At 48.7% G+C, this 27,969-nt stretch overlaps 1 protein-coding gene across 3 annotated transcripts; it reads right to left on the reverse strand.

The window, feature by feature from the left end:
- Positions 1–38: 38 nt before the first annotated feature.
- On the reverse strand, positions 39–27,926 carry daam1b (dishevelled associated activator of morphogenesis 1b). 3 transcript variants are annotated; one of them, XM_088285417.1, is made up of 27 exons: positions 19,331–19,501; positions 19,214–19,244; positions 14,124–14,420; positions 12,007–12,096; positions 8,156–8,227; positions 7,913–8,007; positions 7,500–7,833; positions 7,220–7,330; positions 7,046–7,149; positions 6,324–6,390; positions 6,109–6,226; positions 5,770–5,908; positions 5,564–5,622; positions 5,316–5,503; positions 4,945–5,247; positions 4,760–4,867; positions 4,351–4,380; positions 3,821–3,918; positions 3,612–3,696; positions 3,433–3,539; positions 3,207–3,295; positions 2,961–3,129; positions 2,676–2,783; positions 2,543–2,603; positions 2,323–2,454; positions 1,256–1,426; positions 39–842 (listed from the first exon to the last, which is right to left on the reverse strand). In XM_088285417.1, the coding sequence occupies exons 3-27, from the start codon at positions 14,316–14,318 to the stop codon at positions 630–632; spliced, it is 3,246 nt and encodes a 1,081-aa protein (XP_088141543.1). In that variant the 5' UTR covers positions 14,319–14,420; positions 19,214–19,244; positions 19,331–19,501; the 3' UTR covers positions 39–629. The 3 variants fall into 3 exon arrangements, with proteins under 3 accessions (XP_088141543.1, XP_088141540.1, XP_088141542.1); XM_088285414.1 differs by lacking the exons at positions 19,214–19,244; positions 19,331–19,501 and adding an exon at positions 27,768–27,926; XM_088285416.1 differs by having other exon boundaries at positions 19,214–19,501.
- Positions 27,927–27,969: the final 43 nt, after the last annotated feature.

The following is a 27,969-nucleotide window of genomic DNA, read 5'->3' on the forward strand; positions in this document are numbered from 1 at the left end:
AATCCCTTTTTTCTGCTCAAGGAATAAAAACGCACATATTGACTTGGTTGGGTATGTTTTTAATGGCATTTTAGCGCAGTAACTACAGCTTTATATGTGCAAGTGTAACACGCACGCAACCCTTTTGTATTTTTTATTTTTTTTTATACACATTTACCAAATGTCATCTATGACATAAGTGTCCACACTCAAAATTGCTTGGACATTTTAGGCCCAAGCCTGGAAAAGTACCGACTTGACGTAAAAATCATAAACAGTTAAGGCCAGCTCTTAACAAACCGTGATCTGATATATAGAAATGTTGCACATGTCAAATTGTTTAAAAAAAAAAAAAAAGCTGCTTCTCAGCTACCTTTGCTCGCAGTTAAAGCTCTGATGGGGGGAAAAAGTTCACTTTGCGTTGCCACCCAGCCACTTTGTACAAAATGTCCCCACTTTTGTAGTCTTTAGGGCAATCTTTGTCCTGTTAGGAAGAAGGGTTCAAAGGTCCCCCCCCCCAAAAAAAAGTCATCAGATCTTGTCAAACGGCATCTCTGCAAATCATGAAATGCTCACATGTGGGAACATAGCAAGTTGTTCCAAAAAGTAAAAAAAAAAAAAAACGGTAGCAGTGTGTGGACAACAACATCCTAGAAGTTGAGCTTGGTGACTGGTCGTTCGCGTGCGCCGTCCGAGTTCTGGATGTTGATGCGCTTGCGGTTGCGCTTCATCTTGGACAGGTCCTTGTCGAACACCTCGCCCGAGCGCAGCGCCGACACCAAGTCGTCAAACTCGCCGCCGTCGTCCTCGCCGTTGGCCTTGGCCTTGCGCGCCTTGCGCTCCTTCTCCCGCTGCTCTTTGAGCTGAACGACAATCCCTCGTATAAAACGCGGAAGCGCACAATATTGCCGAGCATCGCAGCGCGCTAAAATGCTAACGCTCATCTTTCACATTGTGAGCCAAAATGCGTATTTCCATCACACTACCAAACAAAATATCACTAACTATATAAAGCGGTGCCTTAACCTTTGACCTGTAGATCATTTTTCAGATTGTCTGATGTTGCACTGGGAACATTCTGTTGCCGCCATAGTTTGTTGTTTTGATTTTGTTTTATGGCGTTCCGCAAGGCTCTATAGTAGGTCCAGACATTTTGACATGATATTCTACATATTACTTGCAATTGGCGTGGAAAACCCACAGCCTCCTGACAAGCTCGCTACCCTCCTCATACACGACCTGAGACGCTCCGTAAACGTCAGCGTGCGGATGTTACCTGAGCTTCCATTTTAGCCCTGCGCTCCTCTTCCTCCTTGCGCCGCCGCATGTTCTCGTTCTCCTGCTGCGCCTCGCCGAACGACTGCAAAAACTGGTCGAAGATCCCGAAGAACTCGTCGGGCTGCATCTTGCTGGTGTCCTCACCGAAGTGCTTTACAGCCTTCACGAACTGCAAGAGAAGAGAGAGAGGGGGGGGGGCATCCCTCAGGGATAAGTGGACCCAGCAGCGGGACGGCGATTTTACAGAAGACTCGTTAGGGACCGAGTTCTTTGAAATAAGAGCAGGAGGCACTTTGAAGCCGGCGTGCATCCACAGCTTGACCGACGACTGATTACAGCCCAGACCAGAGAGCACTTGGAGCCGGAGTCCAAATGGAGACGACGCGTCTGTTGGCTACTTTTCACAGCAGGTTAACAAAGAAGCACATCCAGATGGGGAGGATGTGCTGAGCTCGTGACGGCATCAAAGACTCACGAGCGAACGGAGTAAGGCTGAGCTGGAGCCGTTGAAGAAGGTCTTTTTCATTTGTGCGCAGTCTTGAACACCACAGCGAAAAGACTCAAACCTTTCGCCGTGGGATGCGTAAATGATTCACAGAGACTTAATGGTTGCCATGTGACCGGCTCGCCACCCGGGTCAACAGCAAGCATGAGCAGAAGCATGCTGGAGTTTTATAAAAAAAAAAAAAAAACAACCTCCTTGCAGCGAGTAAATCAAGCGTCAGGACAAGGTGCTCCGGTTTCTACTTTTAAAGGCCTAATGGAGGCCCGACTGTTGTTAAAAAAGCTCTTTTGCGTTCGAGACGCAGCTGTGTCGAACGCAACGCAGCCTTGACGCTGGTCCCCTTCTTTGATTCCCGTGAGACGTTACCGCACGTTAACGATTCGTACACACTTCTGTATCCAACCGTAACTTGCTCGCTGCCATCAGTATGATGAGGAACGAGGATTTTGGCCGTCAGTCCCGAGCTCACGCAACAGCAACCGGGCTAGCCTCGTAGCTTTCAATGACGATGGCGTTCAGCCAATAAGTCAGCCACGGGCTCAAAAGGGGGCGTGTCTTACCAAGTCCTTGGCCTCCGTCAGCGAGTCCTCCACATCTGAGAAGCTGAAGCTGGCCACGGTGATAAACTGGCTCACCACGGACACAAACTTGTCACCCAGCTCCTGCGGTCGCTTCTTCTGGTAGTCCAGCTCCTGGCGTGCCGACAAAACCAAACGCAAATTGTTAACTTGTCTGCTGAACGAAGAACCGCCGGGACCGAAACTTATATTGTCGACGTACGCTCTCGACGCTTCTCAGGCCGCCGCGCAGGTTGCCGATGTCTTTCTCCAGCTCAATCATGCTGGAGCGAAGCATTTCGAAGCAAAATCAGTTTTGTCCGTCATGTGCCGCGCTCACACGCTTTTGCACCTACTTGACTTTGGCGGCTTCGGGGACACTCGGCAGGTCACCGTGAAACTTGAGCACTTTGGGGTATTTCTTCTCCAGGATGGTGATCAGGTAGTGGAGAAGATTGATGTTCCTGGCAAAAGGGAAATAAGTCGGGAAGGGGCGCGGTAAAGCGAGCACGCCGACTAGATTCCGCTTCCAAATTATGAGACCATCCAAAAATATCCAAATTAATCGTCTATAAGAAAATTCTGACCTATCCTAGTAGTCAAACGTCCAAACGACGTACGAAAGCGTCGGACGCTCTTACTTGTCAATGCTGGATTTTGTGTCGGCGATCTTGTTGAGCGACGACACCTTAAAGCCGTACGCGTTCCCCCGCTGGCCCTTGTTCATGTAGTTGCCGAAGGCCAGCACCACCTCCAAGAGCTGCTTCAGGTTTCGGCTGTGCAAAACCTCTTTGGAAGCCTTCGTCAGAGCTGCGGGCGCCAAGAAAAACAACGTCAAAGCCTCGTCCTCGTTCGTTCGCACGGCCGAGGGAAGACGATGCGCTCACCTTCGACTTTGGGCTTGAGCTCAGCTATCCTCTCGGCAAACTTCTTTTTGAAGTACAGAGACTGCAGTCTCTGCTGGTAGTGGTTTATTCTGGACGGGTGGGATGAAAACAGGCTTGAGTGTCATCAAATTACAGAAAAAAAAAGAAAAAAAAAACGTCGGATGAAGCAACAAAGCAGGACAGCTGGACTTTAAAGGATAGAAGCGGCCGACAGGCGAACGCATACCGGCTCATCTCGTAGAGGAAGCGATCGGGTTTGGCCATGCGGTCCAGCTCGTGCCTGTGCTCCTCCAGGAGGTCCACGTCGCTCTTCTCCGGGACAAATTTCAGCAACTGAAAAGCCACAAGCCGTTGTTGAAGTGCCGTCTTGTAAATGAGGCCAAACAAGATCGACGATTGCGCAACCTGCTCCAGCATGTCTTTGGGGAGGTCCTCCTGTTCGTCCATGGTCAGGATGGCCCTCTTGATTTCGTCATTGGACAGCTTCAGCCTGCAGCGCAAAATCGCCGTTAGCCCATCTATGGCGTTCCGCACGGTTTGTGAGCGTGAAGCGAACGGGCGATGCCGTGCGATTGCTTTCACTTTGACTAAATCCATCGCGATCGCGACGCTACCTCGAGAGGAGGATGTTGCAGTTTTGCGCTCGTCGCCCGTCGATCACCGACAGCTCCTTCACCTTTTTGGAACCGAGCGTGTCATCCTCGGCCTCTTTCTGCGAAACATGCAGCTTTGGTTACACGCGGTCTCTCTCTTACACACGCACATGCGCACAATATACACACACAGCCCAAACATCACAAACAACACTTGACAATACAAGTGGGAGGGGGGGGGACTCAGAGGAAAGGTGAAGGCAGAAAAGACACGACTAAAAAGTCTACTGCCTTGCCAATATATTAGGTACACCTAAAAGGGTTTGACGTCCTCCTCAGTGTGCTTTTAAATTCACTTTTTTTTTTTATTAACTGCTCATACTTGTAGTTGCATTTCCACTGAGTACTAATTATACTCCGCAAATGCATTTCGTCCATCTCGTTGTTTAAAACATTCGGGATGCATAAACAGAAAAGTATGAGATGCATCTAATAAACTGGCAAGCGCATAAAAAAACCTTTCCAGACGACTGTCGCGTACGCGCACTCACCTGTTTGCTGTTATTGATCGTAAAGAAGTCCTAAAGTGCAGCCGGGAAGCAGGGGAAGACGTATAAGCAGTCATTAGAATGAGGCAAGCAAGTTATGTGATGGCAGCCCGTAAAACAACACGAACGCACGTCAAAAAAAAAACAAAACTGGAGCAGCGAAGGTGAGTGGTGCTTCGATGGCGTGATGATCATTCCACAAATTCAAGTGTACACAATTATCCATGCGCATTCTTCATGACTCGCCTGCGGTGCCGATTAACATATTTTGGGCTCGATGACCAAAACAAAAGATAATTGATGCGGCAGAGCAGATCACACATGCATGTTTCTATTGAGCAAATATGATAATGAGGCTTTCGTGCGGCTGACTCGAGACAATGCGACCACGCGGGTGAAACGGGGGGAGTACCTGCTGTCTCTGATAGGCTGAAAAGGTCTTTTCAATGTCCTCCAGATCCAGAATTTTGAAAACTCTCGCGTCGTCCACGTCCATCCAAACGGTGCCTTCGAGTTTATTCTGAGCGGGATGACAATACGTGTCGTTTGCATTCAACTGCAAGCGTCGGCGTGAGCGAGACGCCCGGGCGGCCTCACCTCAGCCAACTTGGACCAGTTGAAGGATTTGAGCGGGTTGCACGGCTGCGGGATGTTCTTCTTCTGCAGCGAGGGTCCCAGCGGGGCCCCGGGCGGCGGGGGCAGGCCTCCCACGGGCAGACGACCCGGCGGAGGCGGGGGGCCGCCTGGTGGGGGAGGCGGAGGAGGCGGCGGAGGAGGCATGGTGCCACCCGGAGGCGGAGGCGGAGGCGGGCACAGGCCGGCGAAGGACGGCGCGGGCAGGGGAGGCATCGGGCCGCCGGGAGCGAAGGGGGGGCCGCCGGGAACCACGCTGGCTTGTCTCTGCGGGCAGGAGAATTGCATAGAATTAAGAGGACGCCAGAATTGAGGCGAGGCCGCCCAGGACGTACGCTGCTGAGTTCGTGGAGGCGCGCGGTGAGCTCGGCCACTTGCTGCTTGACGTTCTTGTGCTCGCCGCTCTCCTTCTCCAGCTTCTCCTTCATCTTGTTGAGCGTCTGCATCATGTCCTCCTTCTCCTGCGTCTTGGCGTCGCACTCGCGCTCCTTCTTCTCCAACTTCTGCTGCAGCTCGTGGTGCTCTGGATGGGAAAGTCGGCGGTCAGCGTGGTGGCCGCGCCGAGGCTCGCCCACGCACTCACCTTTGCGCATCTTTTCCGCCTGCTCCTTCCACTGTTTCACCTCATTCTCGTTGACCAACCTGCGCGAGACGACATTGGTCGCTGGGTGGCGCCACTCATGTCTCTACTTTCAGTTTGTCAGTTTGTGTATGCTAATTTTTTTATTTATTTTTTGTCCGGCTGTTCCTCAACAATCAGATTGTTCCACAATCTTCCCAAGCACTCACATGCGCACGACATTTTTCACGTTGAAATTCTCCAGTGGCGTGACATCGGGATCGTGGCCCTTGTCGTTCTGCAGAACCATCTGCTGGACGATACGATCCAGGAGCAGCCAGTACTGCACCGTGTTGCCGCTCCTTTTGTCTGCACGCAAGGAGAAAAGTCGACCCATCACCGACTTTGAAGAGCCACTAAGCGCGCGCTTGGAATTCGGCAACTGACTAAAGTCAACACGCTTCGCTTTTTTGGCCTGAAACCACCGGTCGCAAATTTCAAGATTTCAACGGGGAGCAACACACACACACACACACAAATAAATAAATAAATAAATAAAAAATACGCACGTGGCATCAGGAGGCAGTGATGGAGGACGGACATAAAGTGCGGATATGCGTCGGTGTGGTTCATCTTCTTGCGAATGAGGTCAAACACTTGGGTGGCACTTTTGGTGTCGATATGGACCTGGAAACAGAAGACTTGCGTCAGTGAATTCCGGTTTGAAGACACAAATGGCGCGGCGATGCGACGCGAGGCGAGGAGGCGTGTCCCAGTCGCTCACCGACTCAAAACGCTTCGACAGAGCCAGCTCATCGTCGTTCCGCAGCATCTCAAAGTAGTCTAAATGCCTGAGAGGAGGGGAGGGGAAAACGTGATGCAAAGACATTCACCAATCATAAAAAATAAATAAATAAAAAATATTCAACGTTTGGAGGATCAAAGTCTGTTTGATGCTCCTTAGAGAGGTTTTCTGCGTGAATTTTTATTCCACTACTTTTCACTTTTTCGAAATGTCACTCTTCCCTCCGTACTTCTTTACTTATTCAAAACCATTCAATCCAAATTTACCAAATCCTTCCACATTTCTCAGATTTCAACCATTCCAAAATTGCTCAGCTCATCTACGAGACCATTTTTCACAACGGCCAAATTGCACATTTTTTTTTTCAGTATGTATTTCATGTTAAAATTTGCTCCACATTTCTCAACTGATTCAAACGATTCCAACATCAAAATATTCAGTTTATTTAGACCTTTTTTTTTTTTAAATTCCCAACTTCCACCATGCTAAACATTTTTCAACTGATTCCAATTTAATTGTGTTCCGTTGATTTGGGAAGTTTGCTTTTCCATTCGCAGTTTACTATTCAGTCATTTGTTAGCTTACCCACTGTTAGCATTTAAGCATTTCTTGTTCGGAATAGTACACGCATACAGGTAAATTTCTACAGAAACTCCATTTGCCAGTTGATTTGAATATTCCAAGTCTCGTTTTGACCTCACCTGTCTAACGTGGAGTTCTCATGAGAACGCAGCTTATCGATCACCGGTTGGATCCCGAGCATCAGAAACTCGTACCGCAGGTGGATACGGAACTCCAGACTTGTCTTGATTTCACAAAAATCTAAATATTAACAAAGACTTTCTGGTGTGCAAAAAAAAATCTACACTTGTTACCTCTCCTGCGCCTTGACTCAGGACCGCATTTATAAAGGACATGATGGCGGTTTTCAGGTTGACCTCATCTCTGTAGCGCCCAGTACTCCGGTCCAGATCATTTATAAGAGTCTGTGGGTGAAAGGTCATTCCAGGTGTTCATTATTAGCTGCTCTGCTTGTGGTGAAATTCCAAGAGAAACTTAACACACATTAAAAATGTGTATTATTTCAGCACTTTAGCACAAATGAAAAAAAAAACATTTTTAAACGTGTGTGTGTGTGGAAAGACTTGTTTTCACCTGAAAGCGCGTCCTCTCGCAGGCAAAGCGCTGGTAATGCAGCATGGCCTCCAGGATCTTCCTGTGGCCGCCGGGCACCAGGCACACGGCGCCCATGATCTCCAGCACGGCCACCTTGGTCTTGACGTTCTCGGTGGCCAGGCTCTGGGCGATGATGTTGATGCTCTCGGTGTGCGAGAGCACGTGGGCGCGGCCCTGCGAGTTGTTCATCAGCGCCTTGATGCAGCCGATCAGCGACGTGTGGATCTGCGACTCGGTGGTCTCGTAGTCCATGCTCTTCAGGAAGTTGAGGATGCACGTCAGGCCGTCCAGGTCGATGAAGCGGGTCACGAACCTTTTGGGGCAATATGTCAATATTCACGCGCATTTTGGATTTGCAATTCATTATGTCGCATCACTTCACGTGGTATCACCTCATCGGTTGAGTTCTGAGGGCAGTCTTCAAGCTCTCGATGGTTTTGTTCCTCTCCTCCTCGTCCTCCTTCTCCAGGGCGAGAAGCGTCTTTCGCTGTGCCGCAAACATGAAGATGTCTTTTATACATATAAATATCACATCTTAAATCGAAAAGAAAGAAACCTCCTGCCCAACTGCGATAGGCTATTTATTTATTTATTTATTTAATTGGAAATGTTATTAAGTTTATGTCACGACTTACAGCAGCCATTGAATTGAGCTGATCGATGTAGTATTCTGGCCAACTCGTCGCACTCTTGTTCTCTTCTTGCTCCTTGAAAACACATGGAACAACAGTTAGACTTGACAATCTAGTCAAGTGGGGACCGACTGCGTTATGGCCCACATGGAAGCGTTTCATTGCGCACGAAGGTCGACGTATGGCCAAAAAACTCGTCCCGAAAGTAGGGCGACACACTTAAGCAGCCCAGTTTCTTTTGAGAGGTTCCACAGCTGGAAGCGCAGCTGCTTGCGAGAAATCATGCCAAAGATTAGCAGACCAATGTTCAAACTGTGGATTGAGGACACGGCTTCCCGCCGAGTTTTAATCTCCCGACGGGCAGTTTAACGAAATGACATTGCTTAAATGACCGAAGTCCGCGACTCGACCCTGAGCTCGTCTCGCGCATTAAAAGGCCGCCGCCTCCGCCGTTGCCGTGTGTGATCTCACTTCACGCGCTATTAAACACGCGGCAAGCTGTGAGTCCCGCACGCTAATTGGGCGGCAGTTCATAAAGCCCACGGAAACAGTGCAGCGTTCTCTTGAGCCGTCTACGAGGAAGCGACAGCAAGGGAGGGAGTTCGGACCCGCCCGGCTGTCCAACTTGCCGGCGGTGCCAAGTGGAGCTGGGAAAGTCCATTAATGGAGCAGATCAAGAGTTGGGAACACTTCCTTTCTTTTTTTTTTTTTGCAACTCCAGGAGTTCATGTTTCATTGGAGAGGAGAGAGGAGGAGAGACCTTAAACACTATGATGTATTTCGGCACTTAGTGGAGGAAGTAGGGAGTGTATTCCGGTATAATTTACTTTTGGAGACATGCAAAGCCTGGCCAGTCCACCTACACATAAAAAAAAAAAAAGAACGAGAACCGCTTACAACAAACCAAAATAGATCATATTAAGAATTATGTTGTCCAAGAGGAGATTAAGGGCAGCAAAAAACAGGCTGCGGCAGTAAGGTGGAGACTGTGGAGATTTATAGTGCTGCAGTGTCCAACTGCAAAAGCCATTTCGGCGCCAATCTGAATGTAGCGATCCGAACCAAACAATGAATAATCGTTAAGGCGACGTTTTTATTCAAGAGGACTTTGAGAAACGTGTTGCTTGATGTCATTCCACACAAAACAAAGCAAGCGTTCTTTCTTTGTGCTCGGCGCGCCCACCCTGACGAGCTGCACCCGTGGAAGACGAGCAGTCCTTTCCTGTTTGCTCTGGACGGCCGAGCGACTTCCCCCTTTTTGAGCGGCGATGATGCATTTATCGGATTTGGGCGCGGGCCAGGGCTTGACGCTGACTCAGCTTAAATCGGCACTTGTGTCACCAGCGCAACGTCGCGAACGAGAGCATATTCCTGCCGTGTCTCTCTCTCGCTCGCGTTCTGTTGTGGAGCTCCATTTCCAAAAGTGTCATGCGGAGCTATTTTGGGATGGAGATAGCGCAATAATGAGGCCACTATCTGGGACGCCGGAGAAAGGAGCAAAATACTTTTGCCATGAGCTGATGCTTGAGATGAAAGAGAATGAGATAAAACAGACCGCACACCGCACTCGTGACTGAATCAAAATTATTTTTTTTTGTCTCGTTTTAAAACAGAGACGTCACCCCGGCTAATCGCCTCTGGAAAAAATAATACAAAACATATCGGCCCGTCTCCGCCAAAAACTTCAACCTTGGTTTCATTGGACAATAACAAAATCGCAGAAAAATTTGACTAATGTACGAAAAATGCATCACGGAAATCTTGCATTTGAACAGGGGTGTGTAGACTTTTTATACGCGTGGTCTCTTTCTACCGCATATTTTCACGTTTAGTAGGTGGGTCTGAGACATAAAAAGGTTTCACTGTATATACGTCTACGTAAGGCTCTGAAAAGGCAAGTCGGTGAGCCATCAAAAAAAAAAAAAAAAAAAGCGGCATTAGGGAACAATATTTCGGAACCAATTTCCTGTGCAGACAAATGAGCCGGAAAAAAAAAAAAAAATCATGTTCCGGGCTTGGTAACATTAAATTTAATTATTCCTGAGGGGTAATTCCGTGTTCACGGAAACGAAGCTGTAAAAGCATCAACGCCTCCATCTGAAAAGGAGAATTTCTCAACGACAGTTCCATAAAAATCTCACGTACAAGACGCCCGTCTGACTGACACCCGACAAGTGTTACGTCAATGCAGAGGTGCGTTCACGGGGGGACGCGCATGGAAGAACTTTTTTTTTTTTTCCCATTCTTCTCCCCCGCCCACCAGCCCCTCCCGCCCACATTCGCTCCGTGCCAGAGGAGCTTAGCAAAGCCTGAGAAAATAGGCCTGATGAGGTCGCACTGATGTCAGCGTGATTCCTAATTCAAAACAGGTCGGGCATTTAATGAAAGGCTACCAAGACACATGATGGGAAAACTTGCCGCTTGATGTTTTTACAGCTTGACCAGAGTAAAAAGTGAGGATGTCATTTAACACCAAAATTCAGATTTGGAATTGACACAAACTATTTTTCACATTTTTTTTATTTATTTATTTTTTTAATATCACATCCATGCATTGCATCCTGCAGAGCGCGTTTTGAGTCTTGCGAGCGTCTCGCTTGAATGTCTGTCTATTGTTGACCCAGACAGGATATCCTACACGCGCACACCTACGGCCTTGACAAACGAGGAAAGGACGATCGGAAAGCTTGCCGCGATGTTAACGGCAACAGGCCGACGTGTTTTCCTGCTCGTGACGAGTGAAAAGGGAAAGGACGGAAGCAACACAGCAAGTCAATTTGCCGGTTTTTTTTTCTCCCTCTCCCGACATTATCATCCCCATCATTGCTCTTGTAATATAATTTCGTTCCATAATCAGGTTTGAGATGTGGATTGGCTTTTTGGATAAATACACACAAAGTGACTGTGCGGTATGTGGGAGTGGTGCGATTCTGCAGAATGTTGAAAGTGTTTAGATATGCGTGCGGTTTTGCTCTTATCGATCAAAGGCTGACGGGCTGCGCAAACACCAGCGAGCCGGCCTGGGAATCTTTGTTGAGTTCTCACTCACGGAGAAGCCGTCAGGAATGTTTCTGATTGCAAAAGCCCATGAAAAATGATTTTTAATGAACTGCTTGCTGCTAAAATCGTAGGAAAGTGAAGTATCTTTGACCATATAAGGTCATACGTGAGGTCAACGATCACAATGGCGGTGGCAAATTGTAATTGTCGTACTCGTGAGACGCAGAATGCAAAAATAGTCACAGTTCCGTACATGTAATCAAGGATGGGGAGAATTTTATTTTATTTTATTTTTTTAATGTTTCTGTAGTCTTCCAATGAGGGAAAAGAGCCTGCGGACACTTGGCGTCGGGGATGTTGGCGCATGACGTGCGGCGAGATTTGGGAGCCTGATGTGGAATCCCACGAAAGCCGCCTTTCCACTTGCCTCGGTTTTTGGGTGGTCGCTTTTCCAATTGAAAATAGTAATGAGGGGAAAGCCGCACCGTGTTGAACGCTTCAGTAGTAATGAGACACTAAGGGGGAAAAATTTAAAAAAAAAAAAAAAAATTCTGCTGCAGTCAAGAGGAGACTGCGGAGCATAATACAGGGAATCCGTTTACGGTTTCTCTTGGTCTCCCTCTCGGTTTTTGGGCCAAGTTGCAGTTCATAACGTTTATTTGTTTCTCTCCAAATTCAAAATGCGTCCGGCATGTTTGGCGCTAACAGTGAAACGTGAAATCCTCCGCTCGCTCGCGCAAGTGGTTTCACCACAACCGTAAGCTGCATTTCAACTTCAACTCACTTGCAACTGCGCACGAGGCACGTGCACACGCATGCTGTCAACGGAAAAAAAGTGATCAAATGTACGTTACCTTCTTTTTGCTGCAGTAGATCTGCCACTTCTTCTCAGCAGGCAGCGCAAACATGGCCTCCCTGTGCTTCTCGGTGAGGTCCAGCTCGTCCTGAAAAAAAAAAAAAAAAAAAAAAATCAAGATACTTCAAAAAAAAATTATTTTTTTAAGCGGGGGAGACGTGTTCTCTAAATGTCTGGAAGATATCATCCCGACAATTACAAGTCACGACGGCTCTTTCATTGAGATGCGGTCCGATGACATCACTTCCACAGTGGATAAGATGATTACGTCGTGATGTCGCGCACGGGTTTGAACATTATCCGAAACAATGAATTGGCTTACTCAAAGCCGAGTGTCGTTTTTGTCCTCAAGCAAATGGCAGCTGACAGCATTCGACGTTATTTTCACGTTTTTTTTTGGGGGGGGGGGGCCACGTGAGTAATAGGGAGGGTGATGCAAGGCGCGGCCCGTCTGTCCGACATGTGGTAACAAACATCTGGAGGCAACATGCGTTCCCCGATACGTAGCGCATATTTCACGGGAGGCGCACGCGAGGGTTTGCGGCTGCGTTGCGTTTGAATTCTGCCGAGCGTCTCCGTGCATATATGAGAAAACACAGACGCAAATGATTTCAAACTGAAGCTTAATATTAGTTTGACTTTTTTTCACCCTCCAGGCAGAAGAATGACATTCACGATGAATGAAAAGGTCTTTTGTGTTCGAATATGCTGGAACACGGTCAAACACGAGTGTGCGGTGTGCATTTCTGAGGAAGTTCAATAGAAAAGTGGAAAGAACACATATCCGGACCTATAAAGTGAATTAATAAATTTGTTTCAAAATACAGGACATGTGTAACACACACTTGTGGGGAGATGCGTTTTTTTTTTTTTTTTTTAATTTAATTTTTTATTCATTTATTTTTTTTTTTACAATTTTTGAGTTTAGAGCGCCTCATTGTCATCCACGAGTGTGCGCACAACACAGTAAGTAGTGGGGGGAGGTCTATATATATATATATTTTTTTTAAGACTGATTTGACAGCCAGGATGTGGACCACGGCTTAGGCATGGCCGCTTTAAAGCGCCTCGAAAAGCCGAACGAGGGCACAGTGGGATATCTAGCAGCCACTGGAGGCTTTCAGCTGACATATTCTCAGCGGCTCCAACATGTAGTTATGTGTAGGCACAAGAAAGACGGACGGCCAAGCCGCAGCCGTTTTTCCCAGATCATAGAAGTGCTATTTGACGGGCAGTTGCGCGGTGCGCCGTTTCAGCGCATTCGCCGGACACGCCAGAGCGGAGAAAACGGATGGATTTTATATGCTAAGCAACTTTTTTAAACACATTTTTTTCTGTGTTGGCTCAAATTTACAATTGACTTTACATTCTCCACCATGTTTTTGATGATCTCTTAGGCCCATTTCAGTGTTGGACATTCCGTTGGATTTTTTTTTTTGGATGGTACTTGAAAGTTTGAGAGTCTAATGGATTCATTATAGCACAAAAAAAATCGCGTTCCTGCAATTGTGAACGGCTTGACTTGACGTAAATCTCCCCCTCGACGGCCCACTTCAGCAAAATAGCTTTGATTAGACGCCGCGCACAAGGCTCGCACGCAGCGAAAAGGGCGAAAAGCACGGGGACCGTTTCCTTTTCGGTAAACACAGCGACTCAAAAGCCCCCCCCCCCCTGTCGTCACACTCAATTACGTGCTCATAAAGGGCGCCGGACAAAAACAAGCAATTAGCAGATGGCGGAGCGCCTCGGACATGAACAGCCGCTGAATGAGGCCCATTGATGCGCAAAAAAAAAAAAAAAAAAATGTCATGCTTGCATTACCGTGGCAACGGTGGCGGAGGGGGACAGAGCGGAGAGAGGAGAGCGGGCCAAATTAGAGATGACAATAAGACAGAGCAAGAATGGCACCGCGGGCCCCCGTTACTCACAAGATGAGCTAAACTCGGAAAGAGCGACTGTTCCGGCGTTGGAGCCGAGCCAAGGTCGTGTCGAGTGAAAGCGGCGAACATGGAACTAAATTGTTTATGGAAAGTCAAAAATGAGGTCAAACAATTGGGATTCAAAACTAAATTCGGGTGGTCATCAGTGAGCGTTAAAGTTTAACCGAGTGCCTACCACCAGCTCGGAGAATATCCCGTCCAGCTCGTCATATCCCGGCATGGGGAGCGCCGGCTCCATGGCCTGCAGGGCAAAGTCCTCCCGCAGCCGGTAGGTGATCTCCGGGTGGTCGCTGTTGTTGAAACAGCAGAAGAAGAAGGAGAGGCCGCCGCCACCACGGCCGCCGCCGCCGCCTCGCTTGCGGGGAGCCATGGCGCTCCGTGGCGGGACGGGCAGGGAGGGTTCGCGGAGGCTCCTTTCGGGGGCCTCGTCACGGCCGCCGCCACCTCAGAGCTTGGCCTCCGTCAGAGGATTCTGAAAGAAACGGCGACTCGGTTTCTTTTTGGGGATGAGATGAAAACCAGTCCTCCACGTTACGGCGGGGATGTTCATTGACAACATGGACACAATAAGACCCTGTGAAAGTGCCTCGTTTGAAACGGAAACCATTTTCAGACCTCGCAGCACCCTTTTCTTTCCATTCACCGTGACTCCCCGTTTTCTTTTTTGTTTTTCCAGACCACAGATTACGGGGGGGGGGTGTTTTTTGGGTCGAAGAACAAAAAGAACTTCCTGTAACGGCTCTCAGACTCGAGTCATCAAACGACGAGTAAGTACGTGCTCCTTTTCGAAGGCGGCCGCCTCAATCAACCCGATTGTCTTCAGAGTCGGACTTTCCCTTCCCGAGGCGAAAGGGAGGATTGGCTCGTTGGCAACCGTCTTGGCTGCGTCCCGCGGGGGATGAAATACAGCGCCGAAATCAGCCGTCACGGATGAGCAACACCGTGCAAGTCGGTAGCACACTTTTCTCAACTGCATTGACGGCTGACGTCGTCGCTGGATCAGCGCCAAGAGGGAAAAATAGAATACGAGAACTTCTGGGTCCATCACGAGTAGAGTTGGGAACTTTGACGGAAGGATGTTAACACAAGCCCCGTTCTCGTCTTTTAAACATTTAACACGTAAACGCGACCTTGAACAATCATTTTTTATTAATTGCCAAACAAAAACAATGGCAGCCAAACCAGTTCTGTCGCTTCGACGGCTTTCGAGCGTTGCGAAAAAAAGGGGAAGCATCGCGACAAGGCGATCCAGGCCGAGAGGCCGCACATGGAAGCGCACTTCAAGCGTCTGTTTATTTTGACACATCCTTGACTTTTCTACACAGACGAGCAGAGGCCTCGGCGGGCAGCAGCTGCGCGGCTTCACGCTCGCCAGCCGTCGGAGCATGAAAGCGCTTCTTTGACCATATTAGTCCAACGCAAGTGCCCGGCGTTTCCATTAGCTAAAGCCGGCTGTAAACTTTGAATCAACTCTTGAGAGCGCGAGACGGACGGGGACAGCGCCGATGCTGATGCTCGGCCGCCTCGGTTTGGCGGCAGGGGGCTAAACACTACCAGGCCTGACGGAAATTGCGGAAGTGTGTGACACAGTTTCCCATTTGCGACCGAATGTCTTGCGTTACGAATTAATTAGTGTGGTGAAAAGCTATTTCTGTTTGTAATTTGCGCAGGCCAAGAGGCCGGCGGTGAAGTGACGCTAATAAGCCGACATGCGCCATTAAGAATTTAACCTTGAAGGGAGAACAAAGTGAACGGTAGGGTCGTGAAAACGTGCGTCATCAACACCAGCTGGCATACCTCGGCACTTTCTTACGAGATGTTGCATCGTGTTCCTTTACATGCGGCTTCAAACCGAGAGTCCAGAACATTCGGAGCGATTATGTGAATCCAGTCATCCATTTTCTAGAAGTTCTGCTCGTCGTCTACACTAGAGGTGAGCTCGCGAGTGAGCTGATTTTTTTATCTTATTTTTTTTTACTGTGACTATCACAATTCAAACTGATAAACTAAGATCCGTTTCGCGCTGCAACCGGTGTGAAACCTTGAGCCAGATATTGAATAAAAACTTTGTGAACTCCAAACGTAAACGGCGACGTAAAAAACATGGCCTTCAGAAAGGTCGCATGGAGCACAGCTGGACAGCACATTTAACACACTCCACCACCACCAGCACCACCAATTGCCCCCCCCCCCCCTGCCACGGACTTGGATACACATTAGAAAATAACTGGGCCACAACAGAAATGCTGAGCGGCAGGTTAAGAGGAGATTAATATCAGACCCGTCTCAGCGGCTGTTGGAGGCCCAAAGTCGTGCGTGTGTGTGTGTGTGTGTGTGTGTGTGCGCGCGCGTCTCCGGTCAGGTGCGACTGAGGGAGCGCCTCCGAATGTCCGGCGGCTGGGCGAGCGCGCCTCTCCGATTACAGGATGAACATAAGGCAGACAAAAGGATGCATCGCTGCCACCGGCTGACGCATTCAACACTCGTCGAGAGACGCCTGCAAGCGTTTGAAAAAGTCTCATCCTTTTTCTGCCGGGGGCATTCCACAACTGTTTGGGTAACATGTTAAGTGGCCCAGTAACCCAAGAGGGCGATACTTGCCGCACGGTAAAATGGCGGTGTCGTTTTTCCGAGGCGCCGGCATTTTCCTCATCGTTTTGTTTTACCCAACAGCGCTGCTGCAACGATGACGCCATCAAGACGGTCACGCGTGATCCGATCGGACCGTTTCATCATGACGGTCAATCCGACGGCACCTCGTGTGGACATCGCAGAGGATAACCGAGGAAGAGATAACGGCCATGATGAAGGCCTGCATGCTGGATTATCTCGTCGAAAGGTCACGGCTCCGTTATATCAGGAGGAGCAAAGGTGCGGATGTTTGCCGTTGACTCTCGGTGTTGGTTGAAGAGCATCAACAACGACATAAAAGCTCGGCGACGATAACGCTCCATAATGTTGCGCTTTTAAAAGCATTCAGAAATGACATCAAAGTAAAATGAAAGTCGAGTCAACAGCCAATGTGCTGCTCCTTCTTATGCGCTTTGGCCACCAGGGGGCAGTATAAGGCACAGACATGTACATGCAGACATCTCGGCACCCCAAAAAAAAAAAAAAAAAAGGCACCATATTAATGGAGCTTCGCAGAGGATAGAGAATATATATAACTGAGTAATGTACGCATAAAGTTTGGCGCCGCTGATGGACGGTCATGTCGTGAGTTCGATGAGTTACTTAAAATGTTGTCAAAGCAACGTGACATAACAGATTCCACTCGAATGTCGCGCTGTATTGTTGCGCAATTAGTCAACTGGGGTGGCGCCTTGAATACACTTTTCTTGAACTTGAACTGAATTTCCCCGCCAAGGCGAACAAGCGTCACAAATGCGTGGCTTTGTGGAGTGTGTGAACGCAAACGCAGGGAGGACAGAGATGAAATAGGACGGTGAAGGGTTGGCGAGGCTTGTCAAACTCGTTCAGCAGACTCGCTCTTCCGAGCGAGCCTCCCTCAGTCTGCTGCATCAAACCGGTTCAAATTCTTGCCGGGGTCAAGCCTCCGAGTGGAGGTTGGAAACGGGACAAAAAGAAGAAATCGAAGAAGTGCTACATCGTTTAGCATCGCGATAATGTCGGCCGCCGAAGATCGCGCAGGAAACGGATGGTTCAAAAATAGCAACACCGCACAACACGTGGCGTGACATTGACGGAGTATTTAGAGATTTGCCAGTCTTTGTGTTGCCTGATCAACGCAAAGCCGCCAATAGGCGTTGGCGCCCCGGAGTCGTCTGACGAGCCGGGCGAACGCTCCGTGGTTCCCGTCACACCGCACTGACACAATGACAAAACAAATAACGCCCAAAGCCGAATGCCTCGAAAGCTTTTGGAGTCAAACAACTATCTTGATGAATTAACGATGCCGCCAAAAGCCAAGATTAAATTGCGCTTGAATCCATTTTTTTTTTTCTTTCTTTCAAAGTTCTGACCTGCAATGTATCCTGTCCCCCCAAAAACAAAAATGGGAGTCAAGAGGGGTACCAAGTCGATGCTAAACGATATAAAGCAGTGAAAGCATAATGGCTAATGCACATTTTCACCGTCCATTAGTTCCCGTGACGTGCGTAAATGTCATCGACTAAGTACTTTTGCTTTCATGTGGTTTTCTGATACAGCGGTTAACTTCCCCTTTTACGTGACAATCCATCCACCCACTTTCTACACGTGTTGTCCTCATTGAGGGGGGTCACAGGTGAGCTGGCGGAGTTACTGTGCATTAGTAAGAGTAGCAATTTTGATTCAACCTTTTTTGTGTAATCAAATCATTCGAAATCATCATTGCAGCCCCAGTTTGACATTAGAACGACTTAGAAGCCAACTGACATCACAGAACAGACGGTTTAGATTTTAGAGATTCAACCGAGGATTTCATTTAGCAGCATTTTCTTTAAGTTGCTATCAGTTTGGTGTCCGCTTTAGCCACAAATTTCTAAAAAAATAAAGCAGATTACATTGTCGGAGTTGTAATCTCTCTACCACAGCCTGAGCGCTGCAGCCTTCCCCCCCTCAGTTGCTATGGTAACCAGAGCAGTTGCTGGCCGACCGGCGCGTACTGTGGTGGGCGATTTCTTTCTTTTTTTTTTTTTTTTTTGGGCAAGCCACCCATTGCCCTCGCATTTTAATCTAGAAGTTTGTAGGACTGTCCCTGTATTTAGAATGACAAATGTTTATAAAAATCGAAAAAAAAAATGAAGGGAGGTGTCCTGAGTCTGGAGGGCATTTGTGCGATGAAGATGAGGAAGTGCAACCTGATCCGGAAACCTCCCTTTGCTCAAGGTGACTTTCCTTTTCATCCTAAAAGAATCTCGACAACGAAGCGCGGCTGCACCCTCCGTTGGGAGGTGGCGCGCGTACATCAACGCCCCCCCCCCCCCCCCAACCTTGTCATTACGGGGCATTCCCCCCCGCATACAACCGACAGCTCTCTCTCTCCAGCCTCGGGGCGGGGGAGGCGGGTAGGTGGGCCTCCTGACGGTCAGAGCCTGCTGTCATCCGCCCTCACGCTCCCCCACCAGGTTTCTACGGCAACATCATTTCCCGCTCTGACAGCCGCTAATTAGGCTGACATGATCCAATCACCTGCGCCCGACGAGCGCCATGCAGATTGTATGCGGAATAGTGATAAAAGCCGCCCTGACCGCATCCCCAAACACATTCCAGGCGGCAGATAGTGGGACGGCACCCCTCTCTCGAGCATTCATTTGGTCTTACCCTATCCAGGGCTCTCCTCCTCCTCCTCCTCCTTTTTGGGGGAAAAAAAAAAAAACTCACATCAGCGTCCCCATTTGCGAGGTGCTTAATCCATGCGGGTTTTAGGTGCTGCTGCACCTTCGATCCGGGAGAGATACCAGCAGTTAGACGGAGATTTCTGGTGATGGGTGCAAATAATTCTACAAAAAAAAAAAAAAAGGGAGGCACGCGTCCCTGCAAACTGGCCGGCAAAAACTTGTGCCTGCCGTTGAGATGTCCCCGCCCCTCGCCTCGCTCTTCTGCAGAATGCAGTGAGGGAGAGGTTGGGGGGGGACAGGCACAGATGTTACCGGCTCTGGGCCACGCCCCTTTTCAACACTCCCGCACTCTAATAGGATGCAGTCCAGCGGAGGATACCGCCCAGCTCCGACCCCACCCCCCCCTGTCCCCCTCCCCCTCATATTCTCCACCCTGGCCTCTGGACAATTTGTTTAGGGTTTGTTTGGAGAGCTGCACGAGGAGAAACAAAGGCGAGGTGTGAAACGTGGATGACGTACACGAGGGGGAAAGCCAAAGTGCGGCAGCACAGTCAATATCGTATTAATCAATCAAAAAACTGAGCATTGAATGTTTGACGAATCAGTTAAAGGATGATAAAAAAAAAAAAAAATCTAAGTTAATTTGACAACATTTACTAGCAACACGCCAAGATAAATATGGAATAAAAATGTTTTGGTGGTCACAGAGCAATGACATCATCAAGAGGCGACGGAAAAAAAGCAGCGGTAACATTTTGACTCCAGTTACAAACGGGACTAAGATATCGTCGCTGGATGGATGACTAAATTTCAAACATTTGTTGGGACTTCCCTTTGGTTTTCGCACAATCCGAGGACCAGACATGAGTCATCTAGCGAGATCTCTTCTGACAAATGTTGTGTCACACTCGAGCGCAAAGTGACACAATCGCAGCAGCATCTCGACAACAATACAATCGGATTTTTCGACACGTGACGGGAGCAACGCTGTCGGAGGATCGCCTGGCGGCCAGACCGTAACCGAGACGGCAGCCCCGAGAAAAAAAAAAAAAAAACAAAAGGCTCCCAAGCTTCCTCTGCCAAAATACAAGTCACAGATTACTCTGAACTGAGCTCATCTGGTCCAGCTGCCAGCGAGCAACGCCAACGAGCATGTTTCTTGGGGTCACCCCATTTGAAGGGAGTAAAAAGCCAAAAAGTCATTTGGAGATGTTGAACGTTGCGTCGTAGCTGACCGCATGACGCATTCCGTTTTTTGAAGTCCAAAAAAAAAAAAAAAAATCTTTTTGCACGCCAGTTTTTGTGTTGATGTTCTGTACGAAGGGCACAGTCACCAAACGTTGGGGACGACTCGGGAGATTTTCCAACTTTGAAGGTCATTATCGAACCGAATCAGAAGCAGAAAGCGACCTGGCGCTCACTTTTAACACCCCCGTTTATGTTGAAAGCAAGCACCGCTTTCAGGAAGGATTTTAGAAGCCGCCAATCTTGCTTCTGACAAATGTTTCTTTAGCTTCTCGGAGGCGATGTAGTCGACTCCGCAAGTACCGAGAGAGAGAAAAGTGGTGCAGGTGCAGCCGTGGAAGGCTAACGCTGGTGAGCTGCGCAGAGGCGGATCGCCTGAGAAAAGAATGTCCCGCAGCTGGAATAACAGACAGGTCTGGTTCCCATGCCGGACTTCGGTACGGTCGGGATGGATGACTAGATAAAGAATAAGGCGGGGAATTCGGCTTTGCGGCGGCCAACTGTTGATTTAACAGGAAGGTGCGTTCGGCCTCGTCGATGCGTTCAGCGGACCGACTTAACGCCACAACAGAGTGATCAAAACAAGGTCGCGGCTGTGATAATGTTTGTGATGGGTGACCGGGAAGCCGCATTTTCTTTTTTTTTTTTTTTTTTTGTTGCGGAACAAACGGCGTGTTGACAAAACAAGCTGGCAGGTGACGGCGGCGCAAACGAGGAAGCATGCAAATCGGCGTGGCGGCAGACTGGAGGTGACCCTGAAAACGTCGCGGTGTGATTACAAGCCAGTTGACCGCATTAAAGAGAATTGAAACGGACTTTTGTTGACGTGCGCACGCCAGCCCCGTCTGAACCGAAGCGAAAACGGCGGATTACAAATCCGATCCGAAACGTCTCGACCCGGCGTCTTCTGGAGACAAACTGAAAAACAATTATCAGCCAGATCGTGACGGACGGTCGAGGAATGCGTGAAGGGGGGGGGGGGGGGCAACGCTATATTTTGACTGCTGTCATGTGGTGGAAGTCAGCAGGGGCGAACGGAGCGCGGACGCTTTTGTTCAGGGCGGGACCGTTTCTCATAAATCCCACCGGCCTTTGCAGGAGACCCCAACCGTCGCAAATTAAACGCCAAAAGGCTCCGATCCGTTTCCACCCGCCCTTCGTCTGCTTTGTAATTACCCCCTGGAACAGTGCGTCAGCGCGTTCGACATCCCATAATACGAGCAATCATGAAAAGGGAGCTAAATTAGGCCAAACCACATTTTTGGGGGAGTTTGGATGAGGGGTGTGCCGTCTCATCACATGGTCAATGATGTCATAAATCACCACGGTGATCACGATAACGGGGCGCGGCGCTCTTTATTCTTTCGAAAAGTTTGCTTTGCCGCGTTATTGAATCCATGAAGTTTTATGAGCAGCTTGAAAGCCATTTTGGGTCAACAACGTTGACAGATTTACGCCGGTCAGGGAAAGCAAGTCCGACGTTCCCCGAGCACACTTCGCAAAGAAGCAAGATCAGAAGCGGCTGGCGTAGGCATCAGGAAGAAAAAAAGTTGCCGGTTCTTTTTTTCTCTTGAGAGCGTGCAGGTAAATCTGGAACATTGACAGCCCTCAGCATAAACGCTGATTAAGCAAACCTCAAAAGGAGGGGAAAATTGCAGGGTGGAGTTGACACCCCCCCCATGAGAAAAAAAAAAACACAAAACATTTGGGGAGCTTCCACAGGCTGGCTCAAATTGTTCAAGAGGTCCTTGATGAACTCTGACCTAACAAGTGTTCTTTCGGGCTGAAAGGGCAAAAAGTTGTCTTTCCAGCCTCCATTCCCAGCTGGCAGACATTGCGAACGGCGTCAGCTGCGGCGAACGTGCCTCGTTACAGATTGACAGAGTTGCCAGGTTGAAAGGCCGAGGGCTTAGCGTGTTGATCCCTCCAGATGTAGGCCAAGCGCGCCGTGCGGGGGGGCGACACGCGGTTCAAGGTTTTCTTTTCTTCCACGCCGGACAGAACCAAAAACTGCCGGCGGAGGAACCCGATTAGCGATGAGGACGCTCGTCGGGAGAATATCATGAACGGGGATGTTCCGGGTTTCAAGTGCGGAAAAGCAGCTGGTGCGCACAGAACGGCGGCGGACGGCTGAGCCGCTTATCTTAACGTGTCATAAGCTCGACCGGTGCGGCGGGCGAAAGGTGTCGGGGATGTTTGGCTCCGCTAACAAGAAAACGGGATCCACTTGACGGTCTTTGTGCCCAGCGGCGGCGCACGAAGACGACGGAACAGGCAAAGTTGGCCAATCGCGCTCGTTCACCAATTTTTCGCCGTCGACGGACGACGAAACCGACATTCTTTCACTTCTTCTGATTGTTTAGTGGGAGTGACGCTTTAAAATGACTCGCTTTGTACTTTTCAACAAATTCCGTTGCAAATTTAGAGCAGCTGGACATCAGCTGCTCTAATGACGGCAACGTGATTAACGGAAATGACATTAGGACGGTTGAAGGCGGCCTTTGTGGAGGACAAACGACAAAGAGATGCGAAAAATAAGTCAAGCACAACGTTTGGTTGAATTTTTTGGTGTGGAAATAATGATTAAGTCTTTTTTTTTTTGGTGAATTTTATAATAAACTTTTACCAGAACATTGATGCTAATTTATGTTAGCACGTCGATTTCTCAACAGCAAGAGAGTGACAACTGGCACTCGGAAATCCTTTAAAAAAAGTTTATTTTAGTCGGTTTCAAGCACGTAGGAGTGGTAAAACTACTCGTTTTCGGGTGGGTCGGCAATAAACGGGGGCTCACCGTACTTCCTTATATGACGCAGAGGATTAAATTGAGAGGGGGCTCCAAACCCGCCACCAAGAGTAGGGCGATGTAGCCTAAACAAAATTCCCCCGCTGGAAGAAAACTTGTCCGAACTTGAGAGGGCTTCCCAAAAGGGCGTCGCGGCGGCATGTCGGGAGCGGGACGAAGCACGCCGCTCGTCTTTCTGGCACTGCTGGATCAGATACGCGCCTGCCGCTTTCCAGTCGTGTTCCGCACGCTCGGCTTTGGCGACGGGGCAAGACGCGGCTTGGCGTCGCGTCAGCGCTTTGAAAGGAATGAAAGGCAGCAGGATGTCGTCGCTCAAATAGACGCCGCGTTGGGTGGCGGCAATTACTTTGGCGTTGACTCCCGCCGCCATGACTTCAAGTGATGGCATCTGTAAAGCTCACGAAGACTGACCGTACATTTTTGAGCGTCACACTTTTTTGCGAGCCTACATTTTTTTTTTTCTTTCTTAGACGAAGACATGTTGCACACACACATCAGCCCTGCCTGTCATTACTGAGCATGTTGCGGCCTGAAGCCGACATTCGCTTTCAGACGAGCGGCTGGCATGCGACCAATGCGGAATAAAACAGCGAGTCGCAGATGTGCAGAAATATTCGAATTTCAGGTGTGTCAGGAGCGAATCATTTGCGTGGATCACGTGAGCGGCAGAGGAGGCACGCGAGGGTTTGAAACATGAATCCCACTCGGCCCGTTAAAAGCCGCCTCCCATCCTCCAACGAGCGCGCGCACACACACTCGCATGCTGGCTTTGTTCAAACCGCAGCGTGATCATCTGAGGCTTGTCTCGGAGAATCAGCCACTTGCTTTTGCGACAATCAGTGAACACGACCAGCGCAGTCTCACTTCATAAAGAGCACTAAGAAACCACGACAAAAAAAAATTTGGCCTGCACAACTGCATTGAGTTCAGATGGGCCTTAAATTAATTTGTTGGGTCATCCACTTCTCGTTCTAGTTATAGAACTGCAGATGAAAACGCTTCTTTTCTCTGGAGAGCGCAATCTCTGAGAATATGAACTCCTAAAAAATATTATTTTTGCATTTTTATAGGGTCTCTCTGTGTGTCGGATTTTCACCTATTGCACACAATTTCGAAACGGGCAAAATGGTCTGAGCAAAAACAATCTAGTGAGAAAAATGACACTTGCAATTTTTAACTGTTATTAAAAGTAGTGGAAAGGGTTAAGGAGTCTCCGTGAAGGCTCCATAACTCAGCACAGGCTGCTCATTTGCGATGCGCCGGGTGCGAGTGGGCCACAAGGAGTGCGCTGCCCTTTGAACCCGAGACAGTCAGAAAGGGTCAAGAGGCATCGGACTTTTGCTCTTCGGGGCTGGGATAATCAGAGGGTGGGTGCCCGAAAGTACTCGAGAAAAAAACATTTAAAAAAGCCAGTATAAAATGAACTCGAAGTCAATTTAGAGTTGAACGCGTACGACAGCAGTACCAAAACGTGCAAATTAATTTCATGAAGCACCAATGAGTTTTCTCCAGCAATGTTTTGCGGTTGCAACCATAGGTGGACTTCTCAAGACGTCAATAATCAACAATGACGAGGTCCCCCGGCTTGGCAGCGATGCGCAGAATGTGAACTTGGTCGCTGGGCGTGACCAACAATGGTCGCCAAAGGGCCCAGCTGTTCCAACAACGGGGGCAAGTGCAAAGCCGGAAGGCCGGATTGGGGGCAGGGTGTGGCATGGGTGGGGGTAGACTGCTGGTTTAGGAATGGTGGAGGGTTTGGAGAGTGGGGGGGGGGCGATTGGGTGCACCATGGTGACGGACCCTGCCCGGACGGAGGAGTGATGCTAAATGAAGCCATTGTCCGGCCCGAATGAAGCACAAAAGAGAAGCGAAAACAGGCCGATTGTTGCAGAGGAAGGACCTCAACATCCATCAGGCAGCGAGACGTGACGAGACGAGGCCCAAACGAGGAGATCACAACTTACCAGCATGCTGCTGGTGGGAAGTAACAAAGTACAAAAACTTGGTCGCTGTACTACAGTCTTATTTATTTTGTCGGATTCCTCTTGTCTGCAATGCTTGCAGCTGAATGTTACTCCAAACACATTTCCCTCAACAATAACTTGAGCATTTTTTTGTCATCCTCCGATTGGTTGGTCAGAGCGTGCAGATTAGGCGGTAAATAAGACGAAGGCAAGTCATGTCTCACTTAACTCTCCGCACCGAACTGACTGTTTACACAGCAAGCTTCGCCCCCTTCAACTCTTTCATGTCTTTCATCCCTCTGAACCGAGAAACACATCAACTCTCGCCCCTCCCTTCTCGGCGCACGTTCCTAGTGAACGTCTCTCCCTTGTGGGTGGCCACACAAGATTTGAAAAGTTTCATTTATTAAGTGTAAGAATTGTCGACGGCACATCCTGCGATTGTGCTGACATAAGGTGATGACAGTGGGTGTGGGGGGGACGGGGGGGGAGTTTGTCGGGGGCTCAGCTGCACTCACGGCGCTAAATGACATCCGCCGTCGAAAGAATCATTAAAGCTCCTCAGTCGACCGCCCCGCCCCGCTTGCCCGCTGTGCTGCCTTAATGCAGGCCAACCGTGAAGGACAACGGAGCACTCTTTGTAATTGGAACGCTCGCAGTCCATTAACTCGCTCGGTCCGTTTATGAGCGCTGACGAGAAGGAACGGGTACAAAACGCTAAATTTCTCCAAAAGTGTTTGTGAGGAATGGCTGATCGACGCTTTTTAATTTATTTTTACAGTCGCGCCTCGTCGTTGTTTTATGAACATGCCGAGTTTTCATCAAGGAGAGCCCAATTCTGCTCATTTGCTGAAATCGAGCTTCACAAAATGATACGATTGTTACTTTGCTTTATTTTAGTTTAATAAAAGTTCAAGGTAATACCACATTGTAACTTTGTTCAAGCATCCAAATGTACTTTCTTTTGACAAACTGCAAAAAAAAAAAAAAAATTACGCGATTCTTATTTTGTTTTAATCAAGTGGGATTTGTAAGCTTCATATGGATCCACGTCGATAAAATTGACGAAGCAAAAGAGCATCTTTGGCAGCAATCGTGTGCTGTAACAACAAAAAGCCTCCCGGTCAGGACACAGATCGGCGCAGACATGCCGGTCCAAATGTCTGGCATGAGTGTGGCCAAAACAAGAGCAGAGGCCTCCGGGCTGCGTTTACAGTGAAAACATTCACGTGTGCAGATCACGCCATGCTAAGTAGGTAGCGAGGGTAGGTCGACTGCCTCACAAGGCGGCGGTCCGCTACAAGCACGTACAGGCCCCGGCCGGCCTCCATGCAGCACAAACGATCGGGAACATTTTAATGCTGGGGAATGCGAGCTCTCGCTGATAACCGCCTGACTGAGAAGAAGCCGTCCCCAGGAATGATTAGGCGGCGATAAGCTCTGGCCCCAACGCAAATGGACTCACGGCACAAATATTTGTTGATGAGTCTTTGTTTTAATAAGGCTTCAAAGAGGGAAAAATAAATAAATTAGCTGGTTGTTACTTTGACTAAAGTTCCAGGAAAAAATCCAAAATGCTGTTACTTTGCTTTAATGAACCTCGTGATTTAGTTGTTACTTTGTTTTCAGAATCAGAAATCCCTTTATTGTCATTGTACTCAAGTGTGCAACGAGATAAGAGAAAAAGTATCCACCAAAAGATTACATTCTTGCTTGTTTTGTTTAAAGATTGGCTCAAGAAAAGACTTAATTACTGTTACTTTGTTTTGTCAATCATTCAATAGTCACTTGTCGTTACTTTGTTTTAATAAACTTGAAAGGGTTGTTGTTGCTACAATGTTTTAGGAAACGTTCAAGAAATTATATTGAGAGATGCTGAAGAAAATGCCAATGTTTTGTTTAATAGAAATTAAGCCAAAGGAAGAAAGAAAAATGGAAGTTTGAGTAAATGCCAGCTAAGTTTTACAACATTTCTGGTGCCGACAAGCTTGATTCATCACCAAACCTGACCACTTTGGGGGCCATTAGGACACACTTTGCAATAACAACAGGTGCATTAATTTTGACTTAATCGTGCATGAACGCTTAAGCATAATTTATATGCGGGTGGATGGCGACAAAAATGCACCAGCTGTATATCTACTGTTTTGCTGAAAAACTCGAAAATGGTCACATCTGGACGCTCGCTGCCAGGAAGTAGACGGTGACACCTTGATTTGGAAGCAGCGTTCAACAAATTGAGGCTTCAGCTAGGTCGTGGCAGGATAACCCAAACAAACATTTCAACACAAACCACTCATTTGTTAGAACAAACAACCGAAGCTTCGGTTTCAAAGAAGCTCGCTAGGTGTGGCAGTTATGAGACAAGACAGCCGGGAGGGAGGCACTGTCCGCCGGCCACGGACGTCACCGCTGACCGAGCGCGTGAGAGCCGCCCGGCAGCCACGAATGAGAGCTTACAACCGCCGGTAACTCCAGGCTCAAGTAAAAAAAAAAAAGAAAAGAAAAAGAGGTTCTCTTACCTTGTCGTGTTGAACATTATCCTCCGCGAGCTCACCGGTCGGGTAGGAAAAGTACGGCGGACACAGAGGAGGCTCCGGGACAGGCGGGGAGATGGTTTTAACCGACCGACTGCCTGACTGCGAGGTTGGATTCACGTGACGTCATCGATGTGCTCCAAACATCGCTGCGCATGCGCCAACCAGGATCACAAGCAAGTCCAAT

This window comes from Idiotropiscis lumnitzeri, chromosome 21 (assembly GCF_059441095.1).
Source record: "Idiotropiscis lumnitzeri isolate Australia: NSW breed Sydney's pygmy pipehorse chromosome 21, RoL_Ilum_1.0, whole genome shotgun sequence".
Lineage (NCBI taxonomy): Eukaryota > Metazoa > Chordata > Actinopteri > Syngnathiformes > Syngnathidae > Idiotropiscis > Idiotropiscis lumnitzeri.

Coding starts and splice junctions, on each gene's coding strand:
- daam1b (XM_088285414.1), bottom strand. CDS start 14,318: ATGGCTCCCCGCAAGCGAGGCGGCGGCGGCGGCCGTGGTGGCGGCGGC. Junction 7,150..7,219: donor TGAGTCAAGGCGCAGGAGAG/GTAACAAGTGTA, acceptor TGTGAAATCAAG/ACAAGTCTGGAGTTCCGTAT. Junction 3,540..3,611: donor CCAAAGACATGCTGGAGCAG/GTTGCGCAATCG, acceptor GTGGCTTTTCAG/TTGCTGAAATTTGTCCCGGA.